The following is a 20,032-nucleotide window of genomic DNA, read 5'->3' as shown; positions in this document are numbered from 1 at the left end:
TTACCAGAAATGAGATTAATTCAGTGACACTGTTTCAAAATTTTGAAATTCTTCTTAAAAGACACATGAAGACCTCTAACGAATTGCTGTGTCGTTTTTATTTTAGATTCTGCTTCAAAGAAATCCTGCCGCCAGAAGATTACACAATGAATAAAATCCTTGTGGCTCTTACCTGTGACAGTTCTATCTGAGGAAAAGATTTGTTTTTTCCCTTTCTCCAAGGAAGGCTCGTGGCATGGCGTGGCAGGCAGCGCCCAGTCTCCTTGCGAGCCCGAGATGCCAGCTCCCGAGTGCCGCTCATTAAGCATTCTCCTCTTTTTGCAATGCTACAAAGCCAAATGGAGTCTCCTCTGTAACTTCTGTGTGTTTTAGCTCCTTCCTTCACAAGGTGACGGGCGCGCTCGTGCGTGACGGGCGCCTGCCCAGCTCCGTGCGTGTGGCCGAGCTGCCCTGCTCGCCTCCAAGAAGTGAGCAGAGACTGGCTTCCCTGTTGTTTATTTTCTTAAGGTGTACAGATGGGAACTTGGTTTAAAAACAAAAACACACCAAAAAGAAAAAGAATAAAATCACAGCACTATTTTATTTGTGAATGGCCCTTGTGTTGTTTTTTAGTTTGATCCAATTTGCTTCATCGTTGGCGAAAAACCAAAACAGACCTAGAATTTATGTAGAACTGTACGTCAAAGTTTTCTGTGGAACGCAAAGGCCTCTTCGCCCAGTAAAGACCGAAAAGTGGCCGCTTGCTTCGGTCTTCCTTGGTTTCTAAGTATTTCCATGTGGTTTTAGGACCTTTGGACGCCGGGCGTAGGTTTTAATATAAAACACCTTTTTCCAAACGACTGCCTATTTCCATGGTAGATTTTCCTTGTAGCCTACAGCGCTGGTGCACGTCTGCATTTTCTGTGTGTCAGCGAACGTGACTGTCGGGCCAGTTTTCTAGTGTTTGCCCCGCTCTGCCGAGCTGTGTGCTCGGCCGCTTGCTTTCACGGCGCCCGGGATCGCTACCAGCCCCCAGGGGCAGGAGCCCCGGCAGGGTCTCTTCAGTTTCCCGTCCAGAAGTAGAGTGACTGTGGTAGATAAGTTATCACATACTGAAGAATTACCCATGTGGGAGGGCTCATGTGGAGCCACCAGCAGAAGTGACCATCGTACCAGCTCCGTACCCGTGGGAGTTCATCCCCATCATCACCCAGCCCCCGTGGGGGAACTGCAGGTATCCTCCCAGGCAAGGGAACATTCTTGGTCACGGAAAAGTGCTGGCTCATTACTAGGGAGGGGGGACGATCCAGTTAGAGAACCGCCATTCTGCAGCCCCCAGCGGCGTCCTCCGTTGGCGTCCTAAAAGCACCTCCCGGACGAGCAGGCGGCCTGGCGTTTGGGCCTCGGGGGGTGATGCTTTGTGGGCTGCACAGTGTCTCCGGTGGCGCCCCCGGCTTGGAGGAGCAAAGTGCATGAGACCGTGAGGAAGAGGATAGATGCAGGACACTGTGTAAGTGATTCACCCGGTCTCGTCAGGTTGGCCACACCGATGGGAAAACAAACGTGAGGGCCTGTTCGCTCAAGGAGACAGAACCCAGTGCAGTGGTGAAGCTTAGTCCTTAAGTTGAGGGACAGCAGCTGTGAAGATAGTTTTGGGGGCCACTGGGGGTACACCTGAATCTGTGCTGGGTAATAGATTTCAAGGGAGTTGATTGTAAATCTTGGGTGTGCTGACAGGTAACAGAATGCTGCTTTCTTAGGCTTTATACACAGAATTACTAAGAATAAGGAGCCACATCAGGGAAATACAAATCAAAACCTCAATGAGATACCCCCTCACACCAGTCAGAATGGCTAAAATCAACAAGACAAACAACAGATGTTGGCGAGGATACAGAGAAAGGAGAACCCTCTTAAATTGTTGGTGGGAATGCAAACTGGTGCGGCCACTCTGGAAAACAGGATGGAGGGTCCTCAAGAAGTTGAAAATTGAGCTACCTTACGACCCAGCAATTGCACTACTAGGTATTTACCCCAAAGATACAAATGGAGTGATCCGAAGGGGCACGTGCACCCCAATGTTTATAGCAGCAATGTCCACAATAGCCAAACTGCGGAAAGAGCCTAGATGTCCATCAACACATGAATGGATAAAGAAGATGCGGTATGTATACACAATGGAATATTATGCAGCCATCAGAAAGGATGAAATCTTGACATTTGCAAGGACGTGGACCGAACTGGAGGGTATTATGCTGAGTGAAATAAGTCTATCAGAGAAAGACATGTATCATATGATCTCTTACGTGGAATTTAAGAAACAAGACAGAGGGTCATAGAGGAAGGCAGGGAAAACTGAAACAAGATGAAACCAGAGAGAGAGACAAACCATGAGAGGCTCTTACCTCTAGAAGACAAACTGAAGGTTACAGAGGGGAGGGGGTGGGGGGGTGGGGTAAGTGGGTGACGGGCATGAAGGAGGGCACGTGATGTAGTGAGCACTGGGTGTTACATGCAACTGATGAATCACTTGACCTCTGCCTCTGAAACTAATGATACACTAGATGTTAATTGAATTTAAATTAAAATTTTTTTAAAAAATAAAAAATTTTAAAGAATAAGGAGCCACAACGTATGCAACATACTTTGAAATGGTTCTATGATCAGGAAAAAAAATACACGTGAATATGTATTAAGTAAACATGGCAAAATCTGTTAGATGTTGAATCTAGTTCATATAGTGCATATCTGGTTGTGTGAAAATTTTGGTAACAGAAGATGAACAAATACATCATGACCAACTGGAGTCTGGGCCAGGATGCCTTAATCTAATAATAGGGTCCTGTCTGAATCCGGGCCCCGGCAGGGAAACAGCAACCACCCCAGGTGCCCAAGGAAAGGGGATTTAATGCAAGGGTCTGATTACCCTGGTGGTGCAGGGGCTGTGGTGAGCCCGGCCAGAAGCTGCTGGCCTGGGGGCTGCAGGTCGATGGACAAGGGGACAGGGCCCTCCAGCAGGAGCCGGTCATAGGGATGCTGCATGCAGCACGGCGGAAAGGAGAGAGACGCCCATCTTTGCCCTCCTGGCCACCAAGGCTGGATGGGCAGCCTGGGACGGTCCTCGTGCAGGGCAGACAGGTGAGAATCAGTCTGAAGGTACGTGGGCAGCAGCAGCCAGCCCTTCGGTTCTCGTGCCTCACCCACAGTTAATGACCGAGACATAGCCTAGTGCACCTGCCTGACCTGAGGGGCGTATCGTAGGATGCTCTGCGCCTCTCCACGGCCCACACGGCCTTGCTCTCCAGGGGAAGCAGAGCCCCTCCTCTAGGACAGGGTCAGTCCTTCATGACTTTGTGCAGTGGATGCACGCGGCTTGTCACACAAAGTGGGGGCGCTGGAGGGGCAGGGGGCCCGCCGCCTCCCTGTTCTGTATGGAGTCGCAAGGCCCTACTTGGCATTGATCCCCTCTTCCGTCGCCCGGGCCTTGGTTCCTGGCCCTCAGCCAGCACCTTGGCTGGTTGGGTGACCTTAGCTTCCCTTCCAGAAAGTCTGAGACCTTAATAGTCTTGGTTTTAAAAGACTTCCCTTGTTTTCTCCTCTTACAGTTGAGCCTGAAAGTACTGAGTACCAAGAGGTGCCCAGTGAATACGCTAGGCTACAGATCGATGTCCCTGTCCGCCTGCACGCTAGCCACCCAGTTGCCTCACGGTGATTGGAGTCCGTCGCACCAGCCAGTGTAGTAACCCTGTCCCTCTGATTCAGGGGACAGTCTCCACTGGTTGTTCAAAGGGACCATTGTCCTCTGGGGGAAGCAGTCCTCCCTTGGACAGCAGAGCCCAGTGTCCTAGGATGGGAAGCAGAAACTCCTTGGCGTCCTTTGCCACGACAGTATCGGGCCATGCCCGTCTCACCCACAGGCTCCCGGGCTGACGCGTCCCGGCTGTGGGAGGAACGGCTCCAGGAGTGTCTTGAGCAGGCGGGCCTTTCCACCGTCTGCTGGTGAGCTACTCCGGGTGATGGATGCCACGCTTACTGTGAGAAGCGGTGATGGTGAATAAGAATTTGGGAGGGCCACAAATGAGCTTTGGGCAGGAAAAGCAAATCCATGTCCCATACAGAATTGGACAGAGACACAGGGACAACTGAGCAGGAGAAATTCATGCAGTTTACGTTTGTGTACCTGACCCGCTCGAGTCTCGTGTCCTGTCCGTTTTTAGCACGTCTCCAGCACAGCTGAGTGCGTCCGTTCAGTTCTGACACTCCCTGGGGTTGGCACGACTCAGTCCCACAGACTGCCCCACCTTAGACACTAGCCGTAAGTGGGCCCCCTGTGCCCGGCCAACTACAGATACGGGTGTTTCCACAACCTCTCCCTGCAGTTTGGGGATTGCCTAGAACGGGAAGTGCTGTGTGTTACTATTACTGGTTTGGTATGAAGGACACAGCTCAGGAGCTGCCAATGGAGGCGATGCACAGGACAGGCTTGGGGGCAGAGCACAGAGCTTGTCTGCCCTCTGTGCGTGTGGCACCCGCTTAGCACAGCAGGGGTTCACCGACCCGGAAGACCCCAAACCTCGCTCAGGATTGTATCAGGGCTTCATGATGTCGTCGTGATTATTTGCCACATGATCGAAGTCAATCTCCAGCCCCCCTCCCGAGGTTCTCTGGGGACCCCACTGTGCGTCCACTGGGTGAAAAACTCCGGTGTGGTCAAGGGGGGCTCATTATAACAAGAGGACGCTCCTATCAGGAAACTCCAAGGGTTTTAGGAGCCAGGAACCAACAGCGAAGACCAGATACGTGTTTTTCATCACACCTCACATACGTAGCACTTCGGGCGACAGGGGTCCCACCGTGCCCGCCTGTCCTCGCGGCATGGTGGTCAGGCAGCGCCCCGGGCAGGATGCACTGTGTGGGTTGTGTTGCTTCCTTGGGCAGGCGTTTGGGCTCCGCCAGGATCCAGGCATAAGTCTGGGGTTTCTCTAATGAAAACTGAGTTATCAGCAGAGGAAGACAAAGCTTTGCTTCAAGACCCTGGTGGTCCGCCCTGATGGGCCTTCACGTGGAGCATTGTCCGGCACCCCGCGTTGGGGGCGCTGAGGGTCTGAGCCGCAGGTCTGCAGTGCGGTCTCCCAGGAGGCTCCCGGCCCGTGGCCTCCTCAGCGTGCAGACTGGGCAGCACATCCCAATACGGTGGTGACCCAAACGCAGACAGCCGTCCCCAGGTGTCGGCAGCGCAAGCTACTTGCCTCTGATCCTGGAAGGGGCAGCGTGCTACTCTGCAGGCCGCTCGCCCCCAGAAACTGCCGAGTGGCAGCCCCAGCTTTCCATGGGGCCTTCCTCACAGCCAGCACATATCCTGCTACTTTCTGGTCTCTAGGACCTGTTACTGTGATGTTTTTAATGCAGCAGACCAAAGTCGTATGGTGTCTAAACAATCAAAGACCCTAAGATAAGATTGTGACGGGCCCTGGCCTCTGTCGACTGAAGCTGGACTGATTGTCTTTTCTGGTTGGTATTGAGGAAGGGGTGACAAGGCGCCTGAATATAAGCCTTTCCTCAGGTGCTGTAGCTCCCGGGCCCTTGTCAAGAGTTTGATCCCAGTGGAGAACAGGCCTGCTCAGGGCGGAACTGAGCAAACCATGAAAAGGGGTGAAGAGCATCCCACCGAGCACGGGACACGGTGCTGTCTTAGCTGCTGGAACAAAACACCATAAACTGTGTGGTTTACAGACAACAACAAAAACGTCCTTCTCACAGTTGTGGAGGCTGGAGGTCCAAGATGAGTGGCAGCGTGCTGGGCTTCGGGTGAGGCCCCTCTTCAGGGAGCACACTGCTCACTGTGACTCGTGTCTTCACGCGGAGGAGGGTCGGCGGGGGCAACAAGCTCTCGTGACTCGTAAGGCTCTGATCCCGTTCACGGAGGCTTCACCCTCATGACCCCCTGGAACCCATGACCTCCCAAAGCTCCCTCCCACCGTCTAATACCATCGCGTTAGAAGACACGCAAAACTGCGTCTGAACAGATCCAAGCAACCAGAATGAGTGGTGCTGCGTTTTCTAGTCCCCTGCCTCCCCCCGTGGTCTGTGGTCTCCTGGGACGTTCCCTCTGGCCAGTTGACAGAACAGGAAAGAACAGGTTTGTTCTGCAGACGGATCTCCGGAGCATGTTGGCATCAGCCGGGAGCGGACAGTTGGCACTCTACAACCTGGCTCACGGGTGGATTTGGGAAGATTTCCATTTGGCTTCTGCCACTTTTCAGGCCTGAGTTGCCAGGAGCGGATGCCGATGCTGAGTCTGATATGGAGGCTTGCTTCCTCACGTTACAGAGGAGGCGGTGATTTGTCACCCTAGGACAGGTGTGAGTTTGGCTTCCCTGCCTGTGGTGCATCCATCAGCACCAGCATCCGTGGACTTGCGGAACATCCCACCCCCAGGGGCGGTTTGGCACAGCCCCGCCTCTGAGCACCAGGCCATTCTCAAGCAAGGAAAGTGCAGGGTGAGCTCACGCTCCTAGAGCTCACTGGTCTTACCGTTGTTGGGGGAGGTCATCGAGAGGATGTGACTGCCAGGTGACCCTTGAGCTTGACCTGGGCAATCAGTCGGAGGCTCCTCACTCCCTCCCCTGTCCTTGGAATGTGTGCTCTGCCTCTTTGTTCCCACTGTGGGAGCTGTCCCAAGGACATGGCCTTGTTGAGTCCATCTGGATCGAATATGTGACTGAATCCAGTTAAAGCCTCTATATAGACTTTTAACTGGCAGGTGGGCGTGGAGATCTGCCTGTCTTATGGCTGCCCAAGACAGGCCCCATAAGTAAGCTCCCTTGCTTATTCTACCTGCCACCTACCAATTTGGAGTGGTCTGCCTCATCCTTTGACTCTTTCTCTTCTGGGTATCCGTGTACAGGGGCCAGTTTGAGAACTAACATGTGTGTCCCAGCAGCTGGAAACCATTGCCTTGACCAAAGAGTGGAGTGGCCACTGAAGGCTGCCATTCAGCACCAGCCTGGAGGCACATCGTACACGTTTGAGGGAATGTCTCAAAGTGGCGTGTACCTTAAATCAACAGCACCTAAACCTCCCTTACAGCCAGACTGGGAATCTGTGAATCAAGAGGCAGACCCCTTCATTACGTTTGCGAGTTGAATTCCTTAGGTTCCTTTTTTTTTTTTTCTAATTTATTTTTATTTTTATATTTTATTTAATTTAAAAAATTTTAAGTGATTTCCGTGCCCAACATGGCACTTGAACTCACAACCCCAAGATCAAGAGTTGCATGCCCTACTGACTAAGCCAACCAGGTGCTCCTACTTTTTATTTTTTGATGGAATAAAATGTTCTTAGCTTATGCTTTTATTTTTAATGCATTTTCATTAATTTTTTTATTTTACTTTAAAAAAATTTTTTTATTTTTTACTTTTTTTTTTTTTAATTAAGTAGGCTTCATGCCCAATGTGGGACTTGAACTCATGACCCTGGGATCAAGAGTTGCATGCTTTACCAACTGAGCCAGCCAGGTGCCTGCCGCTTTATTTATTTATTTATTTTAAAGATTTTATTTTTAAGTTATCTTTACACCCAGCATGGGGCTCGGAACTCACAACCCCAGGATCAAGATTTGCAGACTCCCCTGCCTGAGCCAGCCAGGTGCCCTTTGTACTTTTATTTTTAATTGAAGTATAGTTGACATGAAATGTGATACCAGTTTTAGGTGTACAGTGTCGTGACCCCACAAGTTTATACGTTTCACCATGGTGCCGTCACCCACGTGGAATCTAAAAAACAAACCAAACAGCAGAGCCGTTTTCTTGTAGATCTGTTCTCCTCGTGCCCCTTTACAGTTGCGCACCACCCAGAGTTCTGGGCCAGATGCCAGGCCCGTCCTGCCTGGCATACGGCATTTGTCTCTTCTCTGTATGACTTATGTCACTTAGCATATCTTCTAGCTCTATCCACGTTGTGGCGAATGGCCAGATTTTGTTCTTTTTTAATGGCCACGTGATATTCCTCTGTATGCATTTACCACCTCTTCTTATCCAGTCATCCACTGATGGCCACTGGGCGGCTTCCGTATCTTGGCTATTGTAGACACTGCCGCAGTGCACATACGGGTGCAGGTATCTTTTTGAGTTAGTGTTTTAATTCTTTAGCTTCTTAACCACAGTTAAGCAAAGGAGTACCAAGACGCACCACAGGGATCACCTGGGTTCCACATATTCTTCCCCATCGTGTAATTAATGTAAGAGCAGTCATACCTTCTCCACTGCCAAGACAGTGACTCCTCCTTTTGACCCCCCAGTTTCCAGACCTCCATAGTTTGCAATCCAGTGAACAGTTGATACGTTCACGGGTGAGTGTCCTTTTTGGGGGCCAGGACCTCTAACCCTGCAGTCTGAACTTGGGAAGACAGGAAGTGCAGGGTCCCTCGGTGGACCACTGGGGGCAATGGTGAGTGGGACCACTCCTGTTTCCGCCCCTTGGGTCTCAGCTCATGCCTCCTTCCCCCTGGGAACACGGTGCTATATAATGGTCTGGAGGGCACCCTGGCTTTGCAGGATCTTAGTCCCAACTTTGGCACTTCAGCTGTGCCTCTGGCTGGCTGTCCCAGTGCTCTGTCGAGCAGCAGACCCCATGCTCACTGCCCGTCCTTTGCTGTTGGTGCATCCTGTCTCCTATGATGCCATACGGGTCCTGTGCCAGTGGAACAGACACTCCGTAAGCCCTTGCTGGCTGGTACTTGTGGGCAGGAAGGCCAAACTGATACAGAGAATATGGATCTATTCCTGTGAAAATGAACTGCTGGCTCTTCCCGGATGGAAGAGTTCCAACATGGGAAATTCTCAGTGTACGTAAGGAGCCCTCATGGGAGCTCAGCATTGGTCTTTAGCTGGCAGGTTGGACATCCAGTGGCAGCTAGTGGCTAGATGAGCCTTGGTCAGAGAACTCACACTGCTGGGCCCGGGCATGGCCTCCACTCTTGTGCCCGTCGTGCCAGAACTAGGGTTGCCAATGAGAACTGCCGTCCAACGTCAGCTGGCTGAGGCATTCTGTCTACTGGGCTGTTCAGTACTTCTTTCATGGATGCTCTCTGGGCATTAACATTTTATACAAAGACCATCCCACTTGGTGGGAGTCCATATATATTCTCACCTTGGTTTGCTTGTTACATTTAAAAAAAAAAAAGATGAGTGACTAAGAGCTTTGCCTTTTGGGAGGATATACCCTTACCCCTGTCCTACATGCTGTCCGTTTTCATTTCGAACTCACATACCAAGCCAACCATTTAGGAACCAAGCTCGAGATGTTTGCTCTTTTGTCGATTGGTCATAAAGGTTCCCCCAGATGTGATAGGTGTGGAATGATAGATGGCTCTGACAGAACAGCAGTGGGTGCCACGCGGGTCTGGGCTGCCTATTCTGTACTCACTCGTGACTTCTGTATGTTCTCATTCTGAGTCTTGAGACTTCCATCTTATGATGGGTTATTGCTGGGCCCAGCTGACTTTAGGACTTCCCAAGTTTGATGGCCCATCTCACAACGGGCGATTTTGGCTGCGGGGTGACTCCAGTGTCCCAAGGTCAGGTGCTCCATGTCTATCAGCACAACAGCAAACCAGGGTATTTTTTCCCCAAAAAGACATATAAATTCTCTGCTCCAAGTGGTATGGTAGAACCTCGGGGTCCTGAACTGTGAATCTCCTACTGGGGCATGACAGAAACTCCACGTTGCATTGTTCCCTGCCACCAATAACCACCATGCCACCTGCTAGACCCTCTGGCTCAGGCAGCAGAGCCTGACCTATTATGGCCTCCATTAGTTACCTGCCCCCCTTATGGACCACTCTAACAGGATACCTTGATGAGGATCCAAATATGTAGATATCAGAGTTCTCGGCTCTTCTCAAAGCTGACAGTTTTCCAAATCACTCAATATTTGAGTCAGAGCTGGATTCCTAGGTGTGGAACATGCTGCTTCCAGAACTGGAAGAGGTCCAACAATGTCTTGCTTTCTAATTGTTGAAGGTGCCAGATGCAATAATTGTCTTTTAGTTTTGGAAAGCTGCCCTGTGGGACACTGCTGACCACTGGATCCCTAAAAATATGACGGATGTAGCAGGCGCCTGAATCTTCATGGGGTTTATTATTTCCTCTCTGGAGTATCTGTATCTTACCAAGGTCTCCAACATCTTCACCTCTTGCTCATCTGGCTGATGAACATGTTGTTATGGATGTAATGGGACAGTGCAATTGTCAACATAGCCTTCAGGCAAAACTATATTTGTTCCACGTGTCCCACAATCTGGGAGCCAATATCATCTGCCAGACATGTGCGTAAATGAGTCACCAAGAGAGATGCTTCTTGCTGTTTTATCCACTAAGTGTGTAGTACTTTGTTATGCGGCACTAGATACCCCATCATGCTAGCAGCATCCCTTCAGCAAGTTCACACCCAGTCTTTGTTCAGGTCCTAAACCCCATATCTTAGAAGATTGCTTATAAGCCAATAAACTCTTCTACCCAGTTTTATTTTTTAAAATTTATTTAAATTCAACGGGGCGCCTGGGTGGCTCAGTCGTTAAGCGTCTGCCTTCGGCTCAGGTCATGATCCCAGGGTCCTGGGATCGAGCCCCGCATCGGGCTCCCTGCTCGCCGGGAAGCCTGCTACTCCCTCTCCCACTCCCCCTGCTTGTGTTCCCTCTTTCACTTTGTCTCTCTCTGTCAAATAAATAAATAAAATCTTTAAAAAAAATAAAATAAAATAAAATAAAATAAAATTTATTTAAATTCAATTAATTAACATACAGTGTATTATTAGTTTCAGAGGTAGAGGTCAGTGATTCATCAGTTGCATAAAACACCCAGTGCTCACTACATCACGTGCCCTCCTTCATGCCCGTCACCCAGTTACCCCATCCCACCAGCCCCCCTCCCCTCCAGCAACCCTCAGTTTGTTTCCTATGATTAAGAGTCTCTCGTGGTTTGTCTCCCTCTCTGGTTTCATCTTGTTTTATTTTTCCCTCCCTTCCCCTATGATCCTGTTTTGTTTCTTATATTCCCCATATCAGTGACATCATATGATCATTGTCTTTCTCTGACTGACTTATTTCACTTAGCATAATACCCTCTAGTTCCATCCACATCATTGCAAATGGCAAGATTTCATTTTTCGATGGCGGAGTAGTATTTCATTGTATATATGAACCACATCTTCTTTATCCATTCATGTGTCGACAGACATCTGGGCTCTTTCCACAGTTTGGCTATTGTGGACATTGCTGCTATGAACACTGGGGTGCAGGTGCCCCTTTGGATCACTCCATTTGTCTTCTACCCAATTTTACATTGTAACTCCCTTCTGATTTCTGCAAGGGTCATGCTGGTGAATTAAACGTGTGGGGGACCACCACTCATTAAACACACTCATAATCCAGCCCCACACAAATTTTCCCAGTTCCTGGAAGTACATGTTGGCTGGTCTTACAGCTTGTTATGGATTGAATTTATCCCCACCCCCTCTCAGAAAAGATGTTGAAGTACTAACCCTGAGTAACTGAATGTGACCTTATTTGGAAATAGGGTCTTTGCAGATGATCCAATTCAGAGGAATTCATTAGGGTGGGTTCTAATTCAGTATCACTGGTGTCCTTTTAAGTAGGGGAAATTTGGACACAGAACCAGACACACATGTAGGGTAAAAGCCATGTGAATATGAAGGCATAGATCGGTGTGATGCACCTACAAGCCAAGGAATAGCAAACGTTCCAGCAAACCATCAGAAGCTGGGAGAGAGGAACGACAGCCTCTTGCAGCCCTCAGAAGGACCCAGACATGCTGTCATCTTTTTTCTTTTTTAAGTTTATGTTTCTTTAGTAATCTCTACCCCCGACAAGGGGCTCTAGCTCATGACCCCTAGATGTAGAATCGCATGCTCTTCCGACTGAGCCAGCCAGGTGCCCCCATGCCGTCTTCTTGTTCTGACTTCTGGCCTCCAGAGACAAATTCCTGGTAAGCCATCCTGTTTGTGGTACTTTGTTAGTGAAGCCCTAGCAAACAAATACACAGTCCTTTTGAGGGGGAGGAGACTATAGCTCCCCTTGCATCTCATGTTTCCAGCTAAATTATGCCCCCCAAATAACTGTGATTCCATGCTTAGTGTCCAGGAAGTGGGGGAAGGAGTGCTGGCTAAACAGGGAGAGGTGAGCCACATGGCGAGGCTGGGGAGTCAAAACCTTTGAGGGTATCTAGCCAGATATCAAATACCTCCAACCCATGTCATGGCCCCAGCTTTTCCCAACCAGGGCCTCAAACTCAGCATAACAGAACTGCCTTGGTTGGGTGCTTACCATCTTTGAGGTATTAATCCCTGGGCCTGGCCCTTGTCTTTATCATCTCAGTGTGGGAGATGCTTTCTTTATATGCAACCAAAGAGGCTCTGTGGCTTTCAACCATCTGTTGTTAGCCATCAGCTATCCATTGTTTTTCTTTTTCCTTTTTAAATTATTTATTTTTTAAGATTTTTATTTATTTATCTGACAGAGAGAGCACAAGCAGGGGAAGCGGCAGAGGTAGGAGAAGCAGGCTCCCCACGGACCAGGGAGCCCGACATGGGGCTCATCCCAGAACCCTGGGATCATGACCTGAGCCGAAGGCAGACGCTGAACGACCGAGCCACCAGGCGTCCCTGTTTTTCTTTTTATTTATTTTATTTTTTTAAGTAGGCTCCACGCTGGGCTCCCAATGCAGGCCTTGAACTCATGACCCTGAGACTGAGACCTGAGCTGAGATCAAGAGTTGGGCACTCAACCCACTGAGCCACCCAGGTGTGCCTGTTGTTTTTCTTAAGAGTATCAGTAGTACTGAGGAATAGCTACCCAATTCCATGATCCTTGTTGATAGCTACTATAATGTAAAAAAGGCTCCACATGTCACCCACTTAGTGTATTCCACTTCACGTCACTGGTTGACCTCCAGCCTCAGAGCCGGTGAGAAATGAGCAGATCACCACAGGGGCTGTGAGTGACCCAGCACATCTCCTCCCTCACTTCCGCAGACCACTCCTGGTAGCAAGTGCTGTAGGATGGCTTCTGCACAAGCAGATGCTGAGATGGAGTTTGGGGAATAAGACCTGTGAGAGGAAGGGGAAGGAAGCAGGACTGGGCAGAGGACGCAGAAGTGTGCAGAGGCCCTGCAGAGCTCTTGCGGGTCTGGTGTGCTCTGGGGCCGGTACTGATCCTCGGAGGGGTTCGGTGTTGGGCCCAAATGGCCAGATCTTTATGCTTGCGCTCCATTCAGTCACCAGCTGTGGACTGCTCCAGGCAGGATACGGCCTTGGGCACACCCACTACAGCGCACCCTGCACACTTCCCCTTATGTATTTGGGGAACAGCTCCTTCAGGGGCACCCTGCAGACACACTTCCCCTTTCAGGATTCCTGGGCCTCCCGGGTCAGCTCCAGCAAGCTCCCAGCCTCCTCATGTGTTGCTGCTCCCGGGTGCCTGTCCTCCCACGTCCTAAGGTCAGCTCCCGGTCTGAAACGGCGGCTGGAGCTCATTCCTAGTCAGTACTGTACGTTCTGCGGCAGTTTAGCAAAGTAAATGAGCTAACACATAGAAAAGCCTGGGACAAACGTCTGGCTCACAGGGGGCCCATGTAGGTATCTGCTAACATCCCAGCAGGTATTCCAAGTGTGCACAGGGTGTCCCAGCAAGGCTCCTGGGAACCGGCGGAAAGCGCCAAGAGTGCAGCTGAAGGAACACTTGCAGGGTCACACATGGACTAACTGGCTGCTGTCACCCCGATGGCCAGTGGCAGCGCAGGCCCGCGGACCCCAGACCCCAACCCCGGAGGGCGGACAGGGCCGAACCTAGCGCGCGCTCGACCCGGGCAGCGAACTGGTCCAGGCGCCCAGCTTACTTTGCCCGCCTCTCCCAATGGGACTCCGCAGGGCACTCGCCGCATCCTCGGGGCCAATGGGAGCGAGCCTTCGGTGTTGCTGGGCGGGCCGGGCGCTCCAAGCCCGGCCCACGACCCGCCGCGCACGCGCACTCTCCCTCCCGCCCTTCCCGCCGCGCACGCGCATTCCATGTAGGGCCGGCCGGGAGGTCGGGGGCGCGCGGAGTGGCGGCGGAGCCCGCGCTCGTGCTCGCGCCCGCGCTCGCGCCCGCTCCCGCTCCCGCTCCCGCGCCGGTGCGGAGCCACTCGGGCCGCGCCCCTACCCCGTCGCCTCAGCTCCCCGCCAGGCAGATGCGGGTCGCGGGGCTGAGGGGAGCGAGGTAGCCTTCGCCCGCGCCGCCGCCGCCGCCGCCCGGCCCTGGGCCGGCCGGGACCGCGGCCCCAGCCCCTCCCGGGCGTGTTCCGGCCTGGTCGTCCGCGGGGCGCGGCCAGAGCGGACCATGGCCGACCGCGGGTGTCCGCTGGAGGCGGTGCCGCTGCCCGCCGAGGTGCGGGAGAGCCTGGCCGAGCTGGAGCTGGAGCTGTCGGAAGGTGAGCGGCCCGGATCCCACCCGGCCCTCACCCCGGACCCCGGGACCCCGGGACCCCGGATCCCACCCGGCCCTGACCCCGGAACCCCGGGACCCCGGGACCCCGGATCCCACCCGGCCCTGACCCCGGAACCCCGGACCCCGACCCAGATCCCGCCCGGCCCTCACCCCGGACCCCGGGACCCCCGCCCAGCTTTTATCCAGGACCCCGGCCCTCACCCCGGACCCCAGACCCTGGCCTGGACCCCCGCCCGGCCCTCACCCCGGACCCCGGGACCCTGACCCTGGCCCGGATCCCCGCCCGGCCCTCACCCCGGGACCCCTGCCTGGCCCTCACCCGGAGAACTGGACCCCCCCGCCCCCCCCGCTTAGGCCGCCAGCCTTTGGGTTCCCGGCGGGTCACCGAGCCCTGCGGTTTGACTGGGTGGTTTGGCCTCAAGCACGTGAGTCTCGATGGGAATGACCATTTTTGTCCAAGCAGTAAGGCGGTGTGTGTCGGCGCTTCAGGCTGCAGGTCTGGGCTTCCTGAGGGTGGCTGTTCCCAGGACCTGGGAGCCTCCCTCCAGCCTGGGTGTCCGTGTCCCCCGTATTACCGGGGTGTAACAGCACCTGCCGGTCTGCGTCGTTCGGGCTAAAAGAACGTATGCAAAGCACTGAACACTTAGAACGAGGTTGTTGCCCCATTTCCGGAATTCTTAAAAATTCTAAAAAATTAAAAAAACAATGAACGGTTGTTTGTTAAAAATGGACTGGAGTCACTGCACTTCAGAGGTGGGTGGCTTCGGCATCTAGAATGATCGCTCCCCAAGACTTGTGTCCTGATGTTGTGTTTGGATTCGTTGCGCGAAGAGTAAGTTCTTGCCCAGTTGCAGGGCAGCCGGCGGCCGTTGAGGAAACACATCTAAATGTTTAACTCTGTTTTTGAAACAAATGCATTTTCAGTTTTTAGAATCCATTTTCTCATAGTCCAGTTACTAAGTTTCAGGTTGGTGAGCGGGCTTAGATTGGGGCAGTGAATTTTTGAAAGAACCGTCTAAGTAAGTGTGTGCTTGCTTGGACTCACGGTTTAACCCTCACCAAGCTCAGGGTGGAAGGCGCGGTTGTCGCCTTTGTTTTAAAGATAACACAGCATCTACTTGCAGCTGTTTCGAATTCAACACTGAAATTTTTTAAAGTTCTATGATAAACGGCACATTTTTTTAAATGGAAGTGCAGTAAGAAGTGGGTGGACTTGAGAATACTTTGTGATTAGATGCTCTTGAGAAGTCTGAAAAACTCCGATTAGGAATGGTTCTGACAGGAAGTACTCTCCTGAATTTGTTATAGCTCTTCATCAAGGGAAAATCACGTAGATGCAGACTTTACACATTTCAGATATGGGTTTGCAGATTGCTCCTCATTCCTGCTCCAGTGTATTTGTTATTCCCTCGATTCTTATTGTTTTGTGGTTGTATGTTTGAGTGCTTTCTAGGAGTTGACCGATGAGACTGGGTCCAGTGAACAAAACGCTTCTTTGTTGCTTCCGTTCGTGCTGGCCTCGTTTTAGATGTGTGTGGAGGATGTAGAGACGAGTCAAGGGTGTAAGGTTAGATGTGAGTGGAGGGGACCTGGAAGGCTAGCCTAGGCCGAGAAGGGTGTGCACAGAGCCTTGAAGAGAAGGACAGAGTGCATTGCGCCAGGGAGGCAGGGGCCCTGGCCTATGTCCCAGCTTCTAGCCTCGCCTGACACCTTTCTTTTGGCCCCAATAGGTCCGTGACGATTCAGGCCCAGCGACACTTGGCCCTGCTCCCAGGGTGTCCCTACACCTTGGATGCTGGCTTTTTCAGCTTGCGTCGTGGTTGTGTTGCTACAGGGCCTCCCTGTTGGACGCGGAGATGCTTTGTGGTGGGGACTGTCTCAGGCCGACCTTCGGCATCTGCACAGTGGCTGGCATCTGGTACGCGCCCCTGAACTTCCGTTGGATGATGGCAGCTCTGAACGTGGGTTTGGTTGGCTGTGGGGAGGCGACCAGCAGCCTCATGGACACCCCGTAGTTCTTGTAGAGAGTCAGTCGGATAGAGTACATGAACATGCCTTGAAACTGGCCAGGTGTTATTAGTGGAGCACAGTCCTGAAGCAACCCAGGTCAGTCTTGTTGTCATCACTTGTCAATTTTGATCAAGTAGAAGTAGGAAGTGGGACTCTGTCCTGGGCCTCCCCTCCCCGCGTTGTGTGTGCGGGGGATAAACTTCTAATTCAGAATAAAGTAATTTCAAAATAGGATGGCTTCACAGTGCTCACGTTTCTCTGAGTGAGAACTTGCATCAAGTCTAGCGTTGACACTGTGCTAGGCAGGTTAGGGGAAGAGGGACTTGACAGACAAAATGCTGCCCACGTGGAGACCGGTAGTGATGGATACCTGGATAATCTGGAAAATCCTGCACAACTTCCTTTGGCCTGTACACCGGACTAGTTGACTAGTAGTGATTAGTTGAGTATGGCCCTGCCTTTATTCATAACTCACGTGTGGCCTTGTTCCCCAGCATCCTCACTGGATTGTCATCATTAACCACTGCAATTGGGGTCAGCCCTTAGGGGGGTTCTGGTCTTAGAATACACTGATTTTCTCCTATAGGGCAGGTTTATTGGCTTTATGTTATGGATTCCTAAGAGGGAAGTAAGGCATTACTCTGGTCTTGCCCCCTAACTTTCCCAGCTGTTTCACCCTTCTTAGGATCTCCTAGGAAGAAAGGTGGAAAGCAGAACCCCACTCTTAGGCACCCCCCAACCCCCCCATCACGAACACACAGAGTTTACACGTGTGGCTCCTTAAAGTATATGAGATTGTCCGTGGATGCGAATGAGGTTATTAGACGTGTAACTTTGACTTTAAAGAGGAATTAATTTCCAAACCCTTTTATAGCGTCAACTTACCGTCTAAGTAGCTCACAGCTCATTTGGTTCTGTACAGGATCTCGGGGCTGGTGGGGCTGAACTGCTTGAAAAGCCTGGATGGTGGGGGCGCCTGGGGGGCTCAGTCATTAAGCGTCTGCCTTCGGCTCAGGTCATGATCCCAGGGTCCTGGGATTGAGCCCCACATGGGGCTGGCTCCCTGCTCCGCAGGAAGCCTGCTTCTCCCTCTCCCACTCCCCCTGCTTGTGTTCCCTCTCTCGCTGTCTCTCTCTCTCTGTGTCAAACAAATAAATAAAATCTTTAAAAAAAAAAAAAGAAAGAAAAACCTGGATGGTGGTGTCAAGTTGGTGCTCTGGTGGAGTGGCCTGCAGTGGTTTAGAAAGGAAATTCCTACACAATCGACTTTGTTCCACTTCTGTTTCTTTATTCCTATTCTGGTTAATAGGTCTATTTCAAAGCTTTACCTTTAGTCTGTTGCTTGTTTTACTGCATTTTGTTAATGCAGGGGCCTCAGCCTGGATGCTGGCAAACAAAAAGGGGAAAAGCTCTGTGGGTGTAGAGGAAGGGACTTCTTCCCAAAGCTTTTTTCCTCGTTGAATGTTCTTAATGTCTGTAATTTGTGATATAATTCTTCTTTTTCAAAACAGAAGCCTGACATTGCCTTTACATCAATAAACATTTGTTGTGCTTCCTAAATATTTTGTGGTATATTAAAGTTCTCATGTCCACAAATTCTTTCCATCCATCAAAGCCGAGCCCAAATGCCTTCTCTGATGTGGCTATTTTCTTGGAAGTCTCATCACACTTGCTCCCACCTTTGAGATTCTTGCCACTTTTTGTTTTTTGTGTTTGTTATTTGTATATATTCGTGCATTCAATAATTGTTGAGAGCCCACTGGCAAGCTAATGTTTCAGCTGTCAAAGGTCAGGGTTAGCTGCATTTCTCCATTGATCAGCTTTGCACACTGTTTTATTAAAAAGTAATGCAGATACAGGGGCAGAGAAGTGAAACAGTTCAAAGGAAGTGTGGGGTAGAGTGAGTGAGCATGAGTGTGAGTGTGAGTGTGTGGTGCGCCCCCCTCCCCGCCAGGTGTTCTCTCGTGTCCATTTCCTGGGTTTCCTTCCAGAAGTAATCTGCCAGTGTGGTTCCTCTGGGGGTCCCTGAGACCTTTTCTGGGCACCTGTGAAGGAAGACTGTTTTCATAGTGACATGAGGATGTCCTTTCTGTTTCCCGTGTTTGCACTGATGGTGCCGACGGCCGTTGTGCTCCTCGGCAACCCCCCGCTCAGCAGCAAACGTAGGCGGCACTGTCACTTACCTGTATCCTTCCTGATGAAGCAATAAAAATTAATTTTCTTAAATCCCGACCCTTGAATGCCCATCTTTTTAATAGTCCGTGTGAGGCAGTGGGAAGTGCCACCAGGAGGTCCAGGGCATGTTGTGAGGAACAGCACACTTGTGCGTCTTGAGTTGCAAAGTGAATGAGCCGCGTTTGTTGCAGAATGCCGTGTTTACTTGAAAAATGGGTGTTGGACAAACCGCAGTTTCCAAGACTTGGATATCTGGTGGACATTTTCTGGAACATAAATGAACGAGAACAACTGTCAGAATTTATGGTCAATGATAATATTTGTGCTTTTGGACAAAAATTAAAATTTTATAAAACTTATCTGCACCATGAGCATGACAGCCTCTCATTACTTAAATACTTTTTTGATGAGATCAGTGGCAATATTAATGTCAGGTTTTGATATTATATAATGAAATGTGTCAACATTAGGAAGATCTGTATAGTTCTGTGAACCAGTATTTTCTAAATATCAGTGTATCATGTTACAAATTTGTGCACAGGTGAAAAGATCCATTCAAAATATAGACCATTGGGTTGTAACACAACAGTACGAAAAGTTCATTGATACGGTTTTAGATTCTACATTGCGACTATTCTGTGAGAAACTACCACTTGCCTAGTTTGGGTGGTGTGGTATTGAGGAATGTCCACAGTGATCTGTAAAGGCTACTGAAACACTCCGCCCGGTCCAGCATCTGTCTGTGTGAGGCTGGATTCACCTTGTAGACTTCAGACAGAGCCAGATTGCAAAAGGTTGAATGCTGAAGCAGATAAGAGAATCTATCCAACTGTCTTCTATGAAGCCAGATATTTAAGAGACTTGTAAAAGTAAAACAATACCTGTACTCACTGAATGTTTTGGCTTTGGAAATCTTTTATTTTTTATTAAAATATATTTATGTTAACATGGTTTATTATAAACAAATTCAAGTGAAATATTTTAAAAATTTCACCGTTTTAATTTCTAATATGGTAAATGTTGATCGATATAACACACACAAACAAAAGCTCTTTGGGGTCCTCAGTAATTTTTAAGAGCCTGAAGGGGTCCTGAGTCCAAAACTTCTGAGAAGTGCTAGTCCATGCAACTCTAACAGAACTTTTAAGGAAATACCCAAATGTCCTTGTATATTTCTTTATACTTTTTGTAACAAATTTTTTATCTGTTGCTGGCATAATAAGGATTTCTGTTTATATTTGTAAAGACAGATGTTTTCAATTTATAAAACATGCTGGAAGATCTCTGAAAATTATACTTACTAATTGCTTGTATGTCCCACTTTACATGATTCAGGAATATTCCCTTTAGAATTTTTTTTGTAGTGAA

The 20,032-nt window shown here is 50.3% G+C and overlaps 2 protein-coding genes across 10 annotated transcripts in view; both read left to right on the top strand.

Moving 5' to 3' along the window:
* Positions 1-582, top strand: part of PCNT (pericentrin) — a 124,761-nt gene extending 124,179 nt beyond the window's left edge. For all 5 annotated transcript variants that reach the window (XM_078072449.1, XM_078072794.1, XM_078072074.1 and 2 more), the window contains one exon: positions 107-582. In XM_078072449.1, coding sequence (XP_077928575.1) covers positions 107-150 — 44 coding nt within the window. In that variant the 3' untranslated portion in view covers positions 151-582. The remainder of the gene's footprint in view (positions 1-106) is intronic.
* Positions 583-14,090: 13,508 nt separating this feature from the next.
* The window catches only part of DIP2A (disco interacting protein 2 homolog A), a 107,117-nt gene continuing 101,175 nt past the window's right edge, over positions 14,091-20,032 (top strand). For 2 of the 5 annotated variants that reach the window (XM_078070403.1, XM_078071389.1), the window contains exon 1: positions 14,096-14,462. In XM_078070403.1, coding sequence (XP_077926529.1) covers positions 14,372-14,462 — 91 coding nt within the window. In that variant the 5' untranslated portion in view covers positions 14,096-14,371. Of the gene's footprint in view, positions 14,463-20,032 lie in introns of all 5 variants that reach the window. The other 3 variants (XR_013447331.1, XM_078070845.1, XM_078070017.1) reach the window with 3 other exon arrangements.

The sequence above is a fragment of the Halichoerus grypus genome, chromosome 1 (assembly GCF_964656455.1).
Source record: "Halichoerus grypus chromosome 1, mHalGry1.hap1.1, whole genome shotgun sequence".
In the NCBI taxonomy this organism is placed as follows: Eukaryota; Metazoa; Chordata; class Mammalia; order Carnivora; family Phocidae; genus Halichoerus; species Halichoerus grypus.
Note: the sequence above shows the minus strand (reverse complement) of the source record. Positions and strands in the feature narration are given on the sequence as shown.